This window comes from Nicotiana attenuata, unplaced genomic scaffold (assembly GCF_001879085.1).
Source record: "Nicotiana attenuata strain UT unplaced genomic scaffold, NIATTr2, whole genome shotgun sequence".
NCBI classification, from domain to species: Eukaryota; Viridiplantae; Streptophyta; class Magnoliopsida; order Solanales; family Solanaceae; genus Nicotiana; species Nicotiana attenuata.
This window is the reverse complement of record NW_017671714.1, coordinates 56,471-73,421: the sequence shown is the minus strand read 5'-3', so window position 1 is coordinate 73,421 and position 16,951 is coordinate 56,471. Positions and strand designations below refer to the sequence as shown.

Below are 16,951 nucleotides of genomic sequence, written 5' to 3'. Positions count from 1 at the left end.
ACTAAAGCCATTTTAATTATATCAGTATTAATTCAGCCATTTTCATTGAATCTTCAGATAATTAAGCTTTCTATACTTGAACGTGAAGGGATCCAGAAGTAGAGAGAACACAATTTTCCATTTCGAGGAAGTAAAGTACTTTAACATGAAATAAAAACAGCGCTGCTTAGTGAAAGAACTTTCTAATATGAGACAGCTAACAGTTGGTGTATTTGGATTGAAAGAAATAGCAGTTGTTTTGATGGTATTTCAACTCCTAGAAGTCACCTGAAAGCTAAATGTTTGGTTAACCTTTTTAGTTGGGTGAAACTTTCCCCTGTAAATAACTCTGATATGTTACTGGATTTTGTCAGCTCCTTAGCCTTATGATAGTTTTTTTTGGTATTAGAGCTGACATCTTCCCTCTTTTGTAATCTGTGCATCTTCGTGATGCCTTTTAATGACATTTCACTTACCTTATCCGAAAAAAAGAGAGACAGCTAACAGTATCCTGAAATAGGCTGTGAGAGTATATTCCAGGTATGGTAGTTAAGTCATGGGATATGATTGTTGGAATAATGCAAATATTTCATTTGATTGGAGCTCCTGAACAAAATGCATACTCTTATTTGTTGTCTACCCAGTAAAAGAGAATAAACTTGGCAAATTATGAGCATCTGTTTTCTATCCTAATAACCATGAAATACATATTTTAGAGGGCCAGTATATCTGAGTCTGGATAGAAACACATTATGCTTTGGGTCATTGCTTGAAAAGGTAATTGCTCCCATCTTCTTGCTTTGGGGGTGTGAATTGCATAGGTTGTTGCCTATTGTTTCTAAATAACGACATTATGTGTACTCTTGAATAATTTTGACTGGCTAAAATTTCAAATTTTGCAGCTATTGGACTGATTTATGAAAATATGCAATCTACCCTAAAGGTTTTTGATAACCACGACATTCAGTGTATGGTGTGGAGAAAACTATAAAAAGCATCTATAAAAGGATGTCAATTAGCTTCGTCTCCATATTCTAACGCACATTCCATTAGACAAGACTGATTTTTGTTCTGATGTTCACTCCCTATAATATGAGATACTTTATTCATCTATGTTGTTGTCCGTTGTTCACTTTCCTGAGCAGCTCAGCTCTTTGCACATAGTGGTCATGGTAATACTTTGAATAATGTTGCAAATACAGGGCTTGAACTTCTTGTTAACACATTATCTCCAGTGAATAATTATTCTAAAAGCTGGTGACTAATTGGGCTTTTTACATCTTGAAATGAAAATCTGATGGTGTCTATAAAGGTTGTGGTAGTAACATTCTCGCTTATCTAACCTATAAAGCCTGCTGCATCAGAATTGGCTCTAGCTGCCTAGGAATCTCATGACATTATGTTAGAACTGAAAGCTCATAATTAAAGGCGAATAAGAAACAATGATATCCGCGAGTCTACTGAGAGAAATAGAAAAGGGGGAAGATGAGATTACCATGGATCTCGTTGCTCTTTTGTAGACTAGACATGTATTTGAAGATTCTGAGAATTTCAAGAACATGGTCAAAGGGCACATCCATGACATCATCATTCTGGTGATGATATACATCTAAAATCCTGAACTTCATGAGAACAAATCTCTTAAAATCAATTCTTTTTTTTTTGAAAACAATTACGCATTTTGTAAAACCAATCTTATGATGAAAAAAATCTAGTACTGCTATATTGAGCGATTTGCAAAGGATTGGGAAGCTGAACTTGATGAAGTTTCTCTGTAAAATATAGAGTTTCACCATGTTCAGCTACCATGGGCTGATTTTCAATACACTTGTTTTCTTCAATTGTTATGTATATACTGCATAACATCTCTCAAAAGCTTCATCACTGAGATTCTCCGCATAAAAAAGAAGAATTTTTACTTTTGTCCTCTTCACTAGCCATTTTCTCAACTGGATAATTGGGTTTGCTGTTCGGCAGACCTTCAGCAGCCTTGTCCCGAAATGGTTAAGGAAGACCAAAGCTGTAAAGCAATTAAGCAGAATGCTGGTGAATCATCTTGGATTGACATTAACGAAAGAGGATCTAGAAAATGTTGTTGATCTGATGGAGCCTTATGGTCAAATAAGCAATGGAATCGAATTGCTAAATCCTCCTCTTGATGTAAGCATTCCCATTTTTATTTCCTTTATCAGTATGCATTTTTTGATGAATGATTAGACATCCTGTACGCTGCTACTGTATTTCCTTGACCCCAGTTAGGTGTAAAGCTATACTTATGCTTCCTGTTTATGTCTTTTCATTTATAAGTTCAGTTTATATATCATATATTTTTTATTCGAGTGATGATTGTTCCTCTTGATATACTAGGAAATGAAACCTTTCCCTAGATCATAATATCCTTTCACTATATTGTAATTGCACAACTTTTTTTGTCATTACCGTTTTGTCTTTTCTAGATCATTAGGGCATTTCTCCTGGAATTATTTTTGTAGGATTCTCAGTTTCCGTCTGATCACGTAAGCTGATTATAAGAATGTAACAAGTAGAGAAGCCTCTAACAACGACCATATACGTAAAGTTTAATGAATCGTCTGTACAAGGCTGCAGTATCATGGGAAATCCATGAAAATTAGGGCAAACAAGGAAAGGAAGAGCAAAGTTTCGCAAGGTGGAAGGGAAGCCTTCCAATTGCTCCTTAATGCCCATGCATGAGTACATGTTGGGCTATTTTCCTGGTGCTGCCCCCTTGGTTGCCACTCCCTTCACTTTCCAAAACTGGAGGAGCTGTTTTGCTGCAGCCAGCAGCACTATCCAAAAAGTGATTCAACGGAATATAAAACCGAGTTTTCTGTGCTGGTAAATGTGATTTTGAGAATCTTGATGTACTTTCAAGGTTTTGCACCTCTCAAGCACAAAGAAGAGAGAAAAACAAAAGCAGCCCGCTAAAGTTTTTCACAAAACTAGCGGAAGCGTTCTTCAAACTCACGTTAGAAGAATATAAGATGAAAAGAAACCTCACGCACACGTTTTTCAATCCCGCAAGATTGCAAGAAGCGTTGAATAAAGGAAGAACAACGAAATAAAAAGCAAATCACATTTTTGAAGTAAGAGCTTAAAAAAACTAATCACCCATGTTTATTTTTAGCATATTAAGTCCTATAAATAGGTCTTACAATGAGTAAAATTGATAAGATGAAAAACTTATCCTAATTAAACTAGAATAAGAATAAAGTTAAGAAAAGCCTATTCTAACTAAAATAGGAGAAGGAATTTTAGTAGGAATGGAATACCAACTAATAATCCTAGTTTGACTAGAACTACAAATATAATCATACTAAAAGAGGAAATAAGAAATCCTAATCTTAATTGGATTCTTGGACTTCTTGAATTTCTTGTATTCTGGGCTTTCTTGATCTTGCATCAACTCTCCACCTTGATATTACAAAATTGTGAATTTTCTGCTCTCTTTATGATGCACATGATCTTGTCTTACTGATTTGTGAACATCAAAAGACACTCTTTATCATAGGTGATTTTATTGAAGCTCTAAAAAAGCTAGTGAATCATCTCTACATGATGGAATATCGTGTGTGCTATATGTATAAACATTAATCACTTCGTTAAGAAATGCAGAATTCTCTTTTCCTTCAAACACCAAGTAAGTCGTTTTAATGGACGACGTTGTTACTTGAGGGACCAAACTCTATGCTCTATGATTCACATTTCTCCTCCATCTCTATAGAAGATAATCATATTTTCTCTAGGTCCTCTATTGTTTTGTATGTGGGATTTCCCATAACATCAATAGAATTATGACAATCACAAAACGGTTGTTGAACACCCCTTGGCATCATCCTTTGATGAATTCCTAAGGCACTTTGCAGGGGTATACTGAATAGTAAAACTTAGAAAGATTTGAGAAATGATATTAACCTTCTAAGTCAATCACCTTTATACCAACCAAATGCTACTTTTTTAAACCTCTAGGTTCCACCCCTTCTGAAATTCTAGAGCGGATAAATTCTTTTGCCAGTGAAGCAAGAATACAGAAAGGGACATAGTAGGTAGGTAAACAAGTTAAGGTGCTTGTAAAATAGTGACAGCTTTACCTCCTTTGGACTAGTATTTTTTCTGCCAGAAGTCCATTTATTCTTAAGTTTATGAAGTAATGGATTTCACACCTAAACATCTTTGTGGCAGCAAAGGAAGATGAAAATAGATGGGTGGGATTTAACTCAGCTTGAACCCATGGATTTGTTTAAGTGGTTAAACTACACTTCCCAACTTGGATGATGTCACATTCATTTTAGATTAACCAGCCTCAAGACTGTTTGCTACTAGCAGTATACTCTATCTGTTCATTTTCAACAGCATCACACAACAAGTAAGGTATCATATTTGAGGAGGTGAGCTTTTGCTAGACTTAGCCTGCCCATGTCCTGGTTGGAGGCCCTTCAGATATTCACCTTCTGCTGCTTTATCTAGGGTTATGCCTCCCATCACAAAGTCAGAGGCATAACTGATATTTCATCATCACTAAAAACCCCTAGAGTTTTCAAAGAAAAAGAGTGGATTATTAATGGAGATTGAGAATCTGACAATAGATATGCAGTACTAATCCAGCTTCTCCATTTTTCTTGGAACCCATCTTTCGATCAATGAACTCCGTTTGTGTGACACATTACCCTTTTTCCAAGTTTATTACCAGCACTTTCATTCAATTCTCTCGAACCAGTTAGTTCAGTAGCAATTAAAACTACATCAAGAATCGGCCTCTCATCAATAAAAGCATTTCAAGCGCCAGGGATTTCAAGTGCATTCTTCAGTCTCGTTGTTAGTAGTTCAGTAACTTTGTGAACTAGTGGCAAAAAAGATTAACCAGCTTTATAATTTGTAGAGCTGAGTTATCTTTAGTTAATACTGCCTATACTGAAAGCATCTTTATTGTCTCTTCATGTGAGATACAACATGAAATTTACTGTTCATTTGATTTTTTGTAGTGGACAATGGAAACAAAGTTTCCGCATGCTGTTTGGGCTGCCGGTCGGAGTTTAATTGCTCTTCTTCTACCAAACTTCGATATTGTGGATAATCTGTGGCTCGAGCCTTTCTCGTGGGAGGTACCATATTCTGTTTCTTCGTTAGAAGTAGCTTTTTTAAAGTATGATTGTAGTTATAGCTTTGTCATTTTTCTTAAAAGAGAAAGCAAGAGAAACTTATCGGACTGATGTTATTGATCTATGAGAGAAGTGATGGTTCTACAGAGTAAGACTGTAAGAGTCGCACTAAGTGTCACAAAAAGAAAATAAGTTATCAGTCAGCACTTGAATTATGGTGGCCAACCTTTTTGTTGTTTGTTCTACACAAATTTTACTTTGGAACCAGATCGGAGATCACAGATTAATTAGGAGAGCTTTGTTTTTTTTTTGTTTGAGAAAAAGGTAACAGAAGTTATAAACTTCAGCACAAAGGTAGTGCTGGAGGCTAAATTTACAAAACAAAGGATAGCTCCAGTTCATCATTGATTCTTCTTACAAGAATTCTAAAGCTTCTAAAATAGAGACTGAATCATCTGTATAAGTTTCTTTACACCAAAAATGAAAAAGTAAAATGCAATTCATCTTGTTCTTCTGGGTAGAACTATATCTATCTTCAGAACATGTTGAGTTTCTTTCCTCCCAGATAGTCTACCATGTGCATGCATGGATTAATTTCCATCTGTCTTGTGTCTGACACTGTTCTAACATGCCGACAACTCCCTCGTTGATCTTGGCATTATCCATGTAATGCCTATCACGTTTAGGAAAAGCTGCCAAAATTGATCAATTATTCCACAATGCAAAAACAAATGGCTGCCGCTCTCTAGCTTCTTCCCACACAAATTACATTTTGAACATAGATTAATCCCCCTTCTCTTTAAATTTCCTGTGTCAGGCAAGCTTCTTTTGCTACCAGGCCACACATAACAGGCCACCTTATATGGAATTTTAGTTTTCCAGATATGTTTCTATGACCACCAATTAGCGTGCTGGCCATTATGGATCAAAGCATAATATGCAGATTTGTTATCAATTATCAATACCTGGTGATTCTAGTGACTAGAAAAATGTCATCTACATATGTAATATTTACTGCAATATCTGTTCATTGCCTGAAGATGTGGTTTGTTTCATCAGAATTAGTGCTAAGCTCTTACAAGAGTATGTTCAATTGTTTGGTATAGGTTCTCTACTTTTTGGTATACTTGTATACATGAGTTTTCTTCTCCCAACTTTAATAAAATCATTTACTTTTCTTGTTAAAAGAACAAGGTTATTTACTTTATCAAAGAAAAAAAAGGGAGTACGTTCAGTTGCTCACCACTCAGTAACTACACTCCTATCAGCTGTATGAGCTTTTTATTCTCTTAACTTCTGCCTCCAAAAATAGAAGGAAAAGGGAATAGAAAGTTTCTACTATTCTCTACATTTTTCTTAATTTACTGTTTATTTTTAATTTCGCCTTCACATCAAGAAGCAATCCTTGAGCCTTTGAGTTCTAGTTGGGTGAATATGTTGTTATGTTGTGCTTTTCTTTAAGGTACATAATACTCCCTTTCTCTCATTTTATGTGACACACGATTTTCTAATAAGTCTTTCTTTATTTCTTGAACTTCGTGCGTAGTCAAATACCGTCACATAAAATGGGACCGAGAGAGTATAACTTGATGATTACGTTCTTGGAAATTTTCCATACATGTGAGTTTCAATAACTAGTTTACTCGTTTGAATGAGTATGGAGAGAGAGTTGTGATAAATTAATGAACTTAAAAGGATGAATATAAATTGTCAACTTAATGTTTATGTATTTTTGAATGTCCGGTTATACAAGATTAGATAAGATTAAAAATGACCACATTCGCCAGAAGCTTCAAGTAGCACGCACTGAGGATAAAATGAGAGAAGGTCGCTGAGATGGTTTGGCCATATAATAAGGTAAATGGTATTACTAAAAAAATGGGAAAACTCCCGTATACAAAAGGTATACCAAAAAGTAGAGAATCTACAACAAAGTATGATTTTCTACAGAAAACACTCAATCATCTATACAAGTGGGAATTTCAAGGAGCACCAAAAAGCAATCAAAGACAAAGGCTATTCGAGTGTACAAAATCATTTTCAATTCCCTCAAAGCTTTCTATTTCTCTCTCCATACAACCCGTATAAGACCTATCGGGGCAACCTTCCATGCCTTTTGTCTTCTATTATGTCTACCAGCCTACATGTGCAATACATCTCTAACAGTACCCCTCGAGCTCATGCAGTTCAGTGATTCTTGTTGTGCCCGCATCTTCCATGTCTAAGTTTAGCTGCTTCAATGCCCACCACGCTTTATGCTCAAGTTCCACTGGCAGGTGGCAGGCCTTCCCAAATACCAACTTGTATGGTGACATACCAATTGGAGTTTTGAAGGCAGTTCTGTAAGCCCAGAGTGCATCATCTAGCTTTCTCGCCCAATCAGTTCTTGTGGCGTTCACAGTTTTGGTTAACACACTCTTGATTTCTTTATTGGACACTTTAACCTGTCCACTAGTCTGCGGGTGGTAAGGAGTAGCTACCTTATGACGCACATCATACTTAGCAAGCAACTTTTCAAAGGCTCTGTTGCAGAAGTGAGTGCCTCCATCACTGATAATTGCTCGTGGTGTCCCGAAGCGGGTGAATATGTTCTTCTTCAAAAATCCCACTACCACCTTTGCATCGTTGGTGGGTAATGCAGCAGCTTCCACCCATTTGGACACATAGTCTACAGCAACAAGTATGTACTTATTGCCATAGGAGCTGACGAAGGGACCCATGAAGTCAATCCCCCAGACGTCAAACACCTCCACCTCTTGAATTGGGTTCATGGGCATCTCTTGGCGTCGGGAAATGTTCCCGGTCCTCTGACATTCATTGCAGCCCTTCACCCATAGGTGCGCATCTTTAAACAATGTTGGCCAGAAGAATCTAGCCTCTAGCACCTTTGCCGCTGTCCTAACTCCTCCAAAGTGTCCACCATACGCCGATGCGTGACAAGCCTGCAAAACAGAAAATTGCTCTATCTCGGGGACGCATCTCCGGATCATATTATCAAGGCATATTTTAAACAGATAAGGCTCTTCCCAGTAATACTGGCGGCTTTCACGATAAAACCTTTTCCTTTGGACTGATGAGAGGTCGTGAGGAACTATACCACTGGCCAGGTAATTAGCAAAGTCTGCATACCATGGCGCTTCCTGATGAGTGGTGGCGAGCAGCTGCTCGTCTGGAAAAGTTTCCAGGATTTCCTCAACCTCTACTACATTTTCAGCTCCCTCAAGTCGTGATAGATGATCAGCGACTTGANATCGTGACCTCCCTACCAGTCTGTCCAACATCTGATCAATGAGGGGAAGTGGGAAGTGGTCTTTCCAGGTGGCAAGATTTAACTTCCGATAGTCCATGCAAATTCTCCAGCCTGTGACGGTTCTTGTAGATATCAATTCATTGTTGTCATTTTTCACAACCGTCATGCCACCCTTTTTAGGAACACATTGAACTGGGCTCACCCAGCTGCTGTCAGAGATTGGAAAAATAATTCCCGCATCTAACCATTTTATTACCTCCTTCTTCACCACTTCCTTCATGTTTGGGTTCAGCCTCCTCTGGTGTTCCCTGGAAGGTTTGTGACCCTCTTCCAGCAGAATCTTGTGCATGCAGTAGGCGGGGCTGATCCCCTTGATGTCTGCCATGGTCCACCCAATGGCAGTTTTGCACTCCCTTAGTACCTGTAAGAGTTGTTGAGCCTGCACATCTAACAAGCTAGATGAGATAATAACAGGTAATGTGGAGTCAGGCCCCAGAAATTCATACCTGAGGTGGGCAGGCAAAGGCTTTAACTCCAGCTTTGGTGGTTCTTCAATAGATGGCTTGGCTGGAGGAGTTTCCCTTTTTTCTAAGTGCAAGGGCTCAAATTCTAGATTTCTATCCCAGAACCCTCTACCTTCTAGTGCCAACACCCATTCCGCTAGATCCTCCCCATTCACTTCATCTAAGTTCATCAAACATGCAGAAAGGGGGTCCTCAATAGTCAACACCTCATCATCAGACTCTACTATTACATCCACGGCATCAATAAGAGAGCAATTGGCGAACTCGCTTGGTCGCCTCATAGACTTCTGCACATTGAATGTTATTTCTTCATCATTAAGCCTCATCTTGAGCTCCCCAGTCTCACAATAAATCAGAGCTCTTCCCATGGCCAAGAATGGTCTTCCTAAGATTATAGGAATCTCTTCATCCACTTTGCAATCCAAGATCACAAAATCTGCAGGGAACACGAATTTCCCTACCTGAATCAGCACATCATCAAGGATACCAAATGGACGCTTCACAGTCCTGTCGGCCAATTGCAACAACATGGAGGTGGGTCTAGCTCTCCCAATGCCCAACCTCTTATAAATAGCCAGAGGCATAAGATTAATGCTAGCCCCTAAATCACAGAGCGCCTTAGCAAAGGCGAAATTTTCGATAGTGCACGGAATTGTAAAGCTCCCTGGGTCAGACAGCTTTTCTGCAATTGGCCTAGTCACCACTGCACTACAGGTCTGAGTAAGTGTAACTGTGGCCAAGTCTTGAAAGTCAAACTTCCTGGACATCAAGTCCTTCATCATTTTTGCATATCCAGGCATCTCCTTTAAAGCTTCGATCAATGGTATATTCACCTGGATTTGTTTAAGCATTTCAAAGAACTTCTTATATTGCTCATCCTTTTGATGCTTGGCCAACCTCTGTGGAAAAGGTACAGGAGGTCTCTTCTTCCCAATCACTTGGGACTGATCTTTACCAGCTACTATCTCAATTACTGGCTCCTGAACTGGGTCAGCTGCTTCCTCGGTCTCCTGCTGAATGCTCTCTTCTTCTTGTGCAGGCTGGACTGTCACCTCTGTCAGTTTAGTTGTCTCATCCAGCTCAATGGGCACTGGTATGAGTGTTTCATCCTGAATATTTCGTCGAGCCCTCTCTTGTTCTACATCCAGATCTCTGCCATTACGGAGACTCACCGCCATCAACTGCTTTGGGCCCTGATCTTTTGGATTTATTTGTGTGTCTGCAGGTAATGTCCCTTGAGGACGATTGTTCAGAGACATAGAAATCTGGCCCATTTACACTTCGATATTTTTGATTGCTGCATCATGTGCATCTACTCTCTCATTGATTTTGGCATTGGACCCAATAACCTGCTGCATCATTGCTTCCAGTCTAGAAAACCCATCTTCTTGTCTTCCACCATGCTGCTGCTGAGGTGGATGATACCCTTGCTGCTAATTGTGATTGTTGTACCCTTGTGGCGTGGGATAAGGTGCCATATTGTCGGGTGGTCTCATACCTCCCATGTTTCCTGTGTTAAACTGTGGCTGCGCCGGCCTGTATTGCTGCTGATTTTGCTGGCCCCAGTTCTGATTGCCCTGTCTCTGGCCTCCATAGTTGGACACATAGTTCATGTCCTCAGGGTGTTGATGCTGATGATCATGTTTTGCGTTCCAAGGATTACCAATTGGCTGGCTAATGCAAGATGTGCACAAGCCCCCGTTGGTAGTGTCTACAATATGTACTTGCTGTTTCTGCCCTGATTCCTTCACCTTTTTGGTGAGTATGCTCATCTGTGTCAGGAGGGTCGCCATATTTTCAGCCATGGTATTTGAGGGATCAAGAGGCACTGAGTGCACCACTGGAGTGATAGGTGCATTCCTGGTCGTCCACCCCGAATTCTGTGCCATCTTGTCAAGCAGATTCTGGCCTTCTCTCCAGGTTTTGCTCAAGAATGCCCCACCAGCTGAGGTATCCACAATATTCTTCATGCTGTCTGACAGTCCCATGTAAAACCGTTGTCCCAACATCTGTTCTGGAACACCGTGGTGGGGACACATAACCAACATTCCTTTAAACCTGCCCCATGTCTCATGTAGTGTCTCCATTGGTTTCTGTTTGAAGCTCACGATCTCATCAATTTGTTGAGCAGTTTTGTTGGGAGGGTGGAACTTGTTGTGAAATTGCTTGACTAACTCATCCCAAGTTTCTATAGAGTTTATGGGGAGCGAGTTTAGCCAAACCTGAGCAGTTCCTGTCACCGAGAATGGAAACAATAATAGCCTGATTGCTTCCGGAGTCACGTTGGGTTGCCTTTGAGTTTTGCAGATAGATAGGAAGTTCTTCAAGTGCTGCTGAGGATCTTCTATTTGCGTCCCAGAAAAGAGTCCCTTGTTTTGCAACAAGTGCAGCATGTTATTTGTGATTTGGAACGATTCAGCTTGTATTGCGGGCACAACAATGGCAGTGGCCAGATTGTCAGCTGTGGGTTGTGCCCAGTCATATAGTGCACCCTCAGGCACAGGAGGTGCCACTTCTCTGGCATTTAAGCCAACTTGCTCATTCCTGACGTTTCCGTTAGGATCGTTTACGTCTCCCATGTCAATTTCGAATTTGTGTGTTTGTTGGGATTGTTGAAGTCTTTTGTTGGCACGGTTCAATGTCCGGAATATTTTCTTGGGGTCTGGGAGTCCTTCAAGTAGTTCTCCAGTCCTCGTAGAATTTCTAAGCATACACCTGTGCAACCAGATCAACAACCGTCAAAATTTCAATGGAAAATTGGGTAGAGAGAAAACTGACCACACAAAGAATTTTTGTATTTCTATCAATGGTAATTGATAATTCCGTTAATTCCCCGGCAACGGCGCCAAAATTTGATCACACCCAACTATGCCTTATAAAAAGGACAATGCGGACGTTGCAAATATAACCTGAGTATTGTGCCCAGAGTCGAATCCACAGAGAATTAACCTATCAATCACTATCTTTAGACCTACTAAACTCTTTAGAATCAATTTCCCAAACGTTGAGAATCACAATTGATGGTGTTTTTAATAACTAAGATCAACAGTAACTAATAGCTACAAATTAAAGATGCTAAGCTGTAAACAATAATGAGAAAGTGCTAAGGTAATGATTTCCCCTATTGATGGAATTCCTTCTGTTTATGCTTCATACAGATTTACCAACACATCTCTATTAATCATGAACGCTCTTCTTACCGTAAATCTCTCCCGAGTAATCACAGTAATTTACTAGTTGCACTCTCCCGAGATACACTAGCTTGCTTTATTTAACACAATTCACTTTAGATTACACCCAAGGCTTCGTTATCCCTAATCCCGCCTTTAAACCCTCGGTTATTGATCCCTCATATACTTTGGGAGTGGTGTTGTTCAACAATTACCTAAATATGCACTCTCTCCCGAGTTATGCACACTAAATAGGCACAACTAATTGAGGATCCTGTCAATTAACTACAACAAACACATAGTTGAACAAATAGAGATCGGAACTAGCAATTTGTATTCACATAAATAAGAAGTTCATCCCCCAATAGGTTCCATCAAAACCTTAGACAAAGGATTTAGCTACTCATAACTATGGGTAAACAAACTAAAAAAATATTCATCATAAAACTTGCAATAAAAATCAAAGAAAAGAAGAAAGATGTTTTGGGTGATCTCTCACAATTGTTTTCCTTGCTAAAATATTCTCCAATACCATTCTTGCCTCCTTTGGGCGAAGTCTAGTATTTAAAATAGGGTTTTGGGCTAAAAATCCCGTGTTTTGCACTTAAGTCCCTGAACTCTTCCGCCTCTGCCGCGGTCGCGGTCAAACCGCGGCCACACACCTTCTCTGAATCTCAACTTATCCGCGACCATCTTCTACCGCGGTTCTGCCGCGGTCGCGGTGGAACCGCGGCAGTCCTTCTTCAGGCTTGGCTTGAGCTGCTTCGCTTGGTTCATTTGGCAAAATTTTACGATTGGCCTCTTTTTCTCCATATTTGATCCCAAAAGTACTCCATAGCCTTCTCTTGTCATATATCACCTGCAAAGCATGAAAAGCACTAATCAGAGCATTTTGTTATCACTTTTATCATCAAAACTATACAAGAAGGTGGTTCTTTAGGGCCTAATTATAGTTAAATTCACCTATTATCAACACCCCACACTTAAACCTTTGCTCGTCCTCGAGCAAGTTAAACCACACTTCTAGGCCTAACCGTTGTATGTATTGCCCCAAGTTTATGCTATACCCGCCATTATGAACGAATAACCTAAGCAGTGCAACAGTCACACTCAGATGCAGACTCTAACGCCATGACACACTCGTGCTTACTCTAGTTACTCTAACAGAGGTGAAAACTCACTTTTTCTTCCTGAGTCACATGCCCTCACATCACAAATCTGAGAGAAGTTCCACACATAATAAATTAAGCAACAAGGAACCATAGATAGACAAAATTCACTCACTCTCAGCAAAGAACATTCACATGCCACACAGATACACCATAGGCTTGCCCCTAGTGTAATACTCTACTAATCGAGCTGTTCAGTCAAAGATCAAAAGGTCTTTATTTGGTTGTAATGTAGGCTAAGGGACGGGTAGGATATATTTGGATATAGTGACTAACCTCCCTAAGCACTTTTAATACAAACTTCCTTTTGTTTCAACTTCCATGTTCAGCCCAATCGTTCTTCCACATTTTGTTGCATATTTGCCCCCCACTTTTCTTTAGGTGCACTGGCCTTTTTCTCTTTTCTTTTCTTTCTTTTTTTTTCGTTTTGTTTTGTTTCGTTTTCTTCATCTCTCTNCCCTATTATAAAAAGGACAATGCGGACGTTGCAAATATAACCTGAGTATTGTGCCTAGAGTCGAATCCACAGAGAATTAACCTATCAATCACTATCTTTAGACCTACTAAACTCTTTAGAATCAATTTCCCAAATGTTGAGAATCACAGTTGATGGTGTTTTTAATAACTAAGATCAACAGTAACTAATAGCTACAAATTAAAGATGCTAAGCTGTAAACAATAATGAGAAAGTGCTAAGGTAATGATTTCCCCTATTGATGGAATTCCTTCTGTTTATGCTTCATACAAATTTACCAACACATCTCTATTAATCATGAACGCTCTTCTTACCGTAAATCTCTCCCGAGTAATCACAGTAATTTACTAGTTGCACTCTCCCGAGATACACTAGCTTGCTTTATTTAACACAATTCACTTTAGATTACACCCAAGGCTTCGTTATCCCTAATCCCGCCTTTAAACCCTCGGTTATTGATCCCTCATATACTTTGGGAGTGGTGTTGTTCAACAATTACCTAAATATGCACTCTCTCCCAAGTTATGCACACTAAATAGGCACAGCTAATTGAGGATCCTGTCAATTAACTACAACAAACACATAGTTGAACAAATAGAGATTGGAACTAGCAATTTGTATTCACATAAACAAGAAGTTCATCCCCCAATAGGTTCCATCAAAACCTTAGACAAAGGATTTAGCTACTCATAACTATGGGTAAACCAACTAAAACAGTATTCATCATAAAACTTGCAAGAAAAATCAAAGAAAAGAAGAAAGATGTTTTTGGGTGATCTCTCACAATTGTTTTCCTTGCTAAAATATTCTCCAATACAATACTTGCCTCCTTTGGGCAAAGTCTAGTATTTAAAATAGGGTTTTGGGCTAAAAATCCCGTGTTTTGCACTTAAGTCCCTGAACTCTTCCGCCTCTGCCGCGGTTCTGCCGCAATCGCGGTCAAACCGCGGCCACACACCTTCTCTGAATCTCAACTTATCCGCGACCATCTTCTACCGCGGTTCTGCCGCGGTCGCGGTGGAACTGCGGCAGTCCTTCTTCAGGCTTGGCTTGAGCTGCTTCGCTTGGTTCATTTGGCAAAATTTTACGATTGGCCTCTTTTTCTCCGTATTTGATCCCAAAAGTACTCCATAGCCTTCTCTTGTCATATATCACCTGCAAAGCATGAAAAAGCACTAATCAGAGCATTTTGTTATCACTTTTATCATCAAAACTATACAAGAAGGTGGTTCTTTAGGGCCTAATTATAGTTAAATTCACCTATTATCAGTACCTGACATCACCCATTGTGCAACAAAATAATTCAGGACCAACCTCCACAAACCTGATGCCACTCTACAATGCACCACTAGATGATCAACTTCTTTACCCGAACGTTTGCTCATGTAGCACCAAATGACATAGGTAATGCTTCTCTTACACATATTCTCAGCTGTCAGAATCGCTCCCGCCAACCATGCAAAAAAGCACACCTTCCTAGGTGCCATAGCAATCCATATTGATAAATGTGGAAAGCGCGTCTCTTCTCTCACCAGCAAACTCTGGAAGATAGATTTGGCTGTGAACAAACCATCACTTCTTAGCGCCCATCTCCACGGATCATTGTTAAAGTGAGGTTTGATTTGCTTGTGAAGTAACTCCACTAACCTTTGAAACTCTCCCAGCTCCCTGTCTTGCAGATTTCTCCTAAACGTGAGATCCCAAAGTACTTCTCCTTCATACTCCCTATGAATCTGATGGAATGTCATCTCCTTCTGGTTCGAAACTCTGTACAGATTAGGGAATGAAATCCTCAAGGAGTCTTTCCCGCACCATTTGTGATTCCAAAAGTTAATTCTTCTCCCATCCCCAACCCTAAAGATGATCATTGTCTCCCACCCCTTCTGTGAGAATGCACGGGAGAAAATATTATTGATTAATTGACAATGCTACAATGAGCCATATATACAATACATGTCCTACCCCTAATACATATGAGATTAGGGTTATTTACTACTATTTATACAATGAAACTAACACTCCCCCTCAAGCTGGTGCATATAAATCATATGTACCGAGCTTGTTACATATATAGCTAATACGAGGACCAGTGAGAGACTTGGTGAAAATATCAGCAAGCTGATCATTCGACTTCACAAATTTTGTAGCAATATCTCCCGAGAGTATCTTTTCTCTGACAAAGTGACAGTCAATCTCGATGTGTTTAGTTCTCTCATGGAACACTAGATTTGACGCAATATGAAGAGCAGCTTGATTATCACACACAAGTCCCATCTGACTAATCTCACCAAATTTTAACTCCTTGAGCAACTGTTTGATCCAAATTAGCTCACATGTGGCCATAGCCATTGCTCGATATTCTGCTTCTGCACTAGACCGAGCAACCACATTTTGTTTCTTGCTCTTCCAAGACACCAAATTTCCTCCTACTAAGACACAATATCCAGACGTAGAACGTCTATCAGAAGGTGATCCTGCCCAATCAGCGTCTGAGTATCCAACGATCTGCTCATGGCCTCGATCCTCAAACAATAAGCCTTTGCCTGGAGCTGATTTTATATACCGAAGAATGCGGACAACTGCATCCCAATGACTATCACAGGGAGAATCCATAAACTGACTCACAACACTCACAGGAAAGGAAATGTCAGGTCTAGTCACTGTGAGGTAATTTAATTTACCAACCAACCGCCTATATCTTGCAGGGTCGCTAAGAGGCTCCCCCTGTCGTGGCAGAAGTTTAGAATTCGGATCCATCGGAGTGTCAATAGGTCTATACCCTGTCATTCCTGTCTCCTCAAGAATCCTGTCTCCTCAAGAATATCTAAGGCATACTTCCGTTGTGAGACCACAATACCTGAGCTAGACTGAGCGACCTTAATACCCAAAAAATACTTTAATCTGCCCAGATCCTTAGTTTGAAAGTGCTGAAAGAGATGTTGCTTCAACTTACTAATACCATCCTGATCATTGCCGGTAATAACAATATCGTCAACATAAACGACCAGATAAATACAGAGATTTGAAGCAGAATGTCGATAAAATACAGAGTGATGAGCTTCACTACGAGTCATGCCAAACTCCTGAATAACCGTGCTGAACTTACCAAACCAGGCTCGAGGAGACTGCTTTAGACCATAGAGGGACCGGCGCAACCGACATACAAGGCCACTAGACTCCCTCTGAGCAACAAAACCAGGTGGTTGCTCCATATAAACCTCATCCTCAAGATCACCGTGAAGAAAAGCATTCTTAATGTCCAACTGA

The 16,951-nt window shown here is 39.8% G+C and overlaps 1 protein-coding gene across 1 annotated transcript in view; it reads left to right on the top strand.

Annotated features, from left to right (window-relative positions):
* Positions 1-16,951, top strand: part of LOC109209814 (probable inactive ATP-dependent zinc metalloprotease FTSHI 5, chloroplastic) — a 61,823-nt gene that overhangs the window by 26,674 nt on the left and 18,198 nt on the right. The window contains exons 12-13 of the mRNA XM_019373158.1: positions 1,957-2,139; positions 4,980-5,099. Of these exons, the coding sequence (XP_019228703.1) occupies positions 1,957-2,139; positions 4,980-5,099 (303 nt within the window). The remainder of the gene's footprint in view (positions 1-1,956; positions 2,140-4,979; positions 5,100-16,951) is intronic.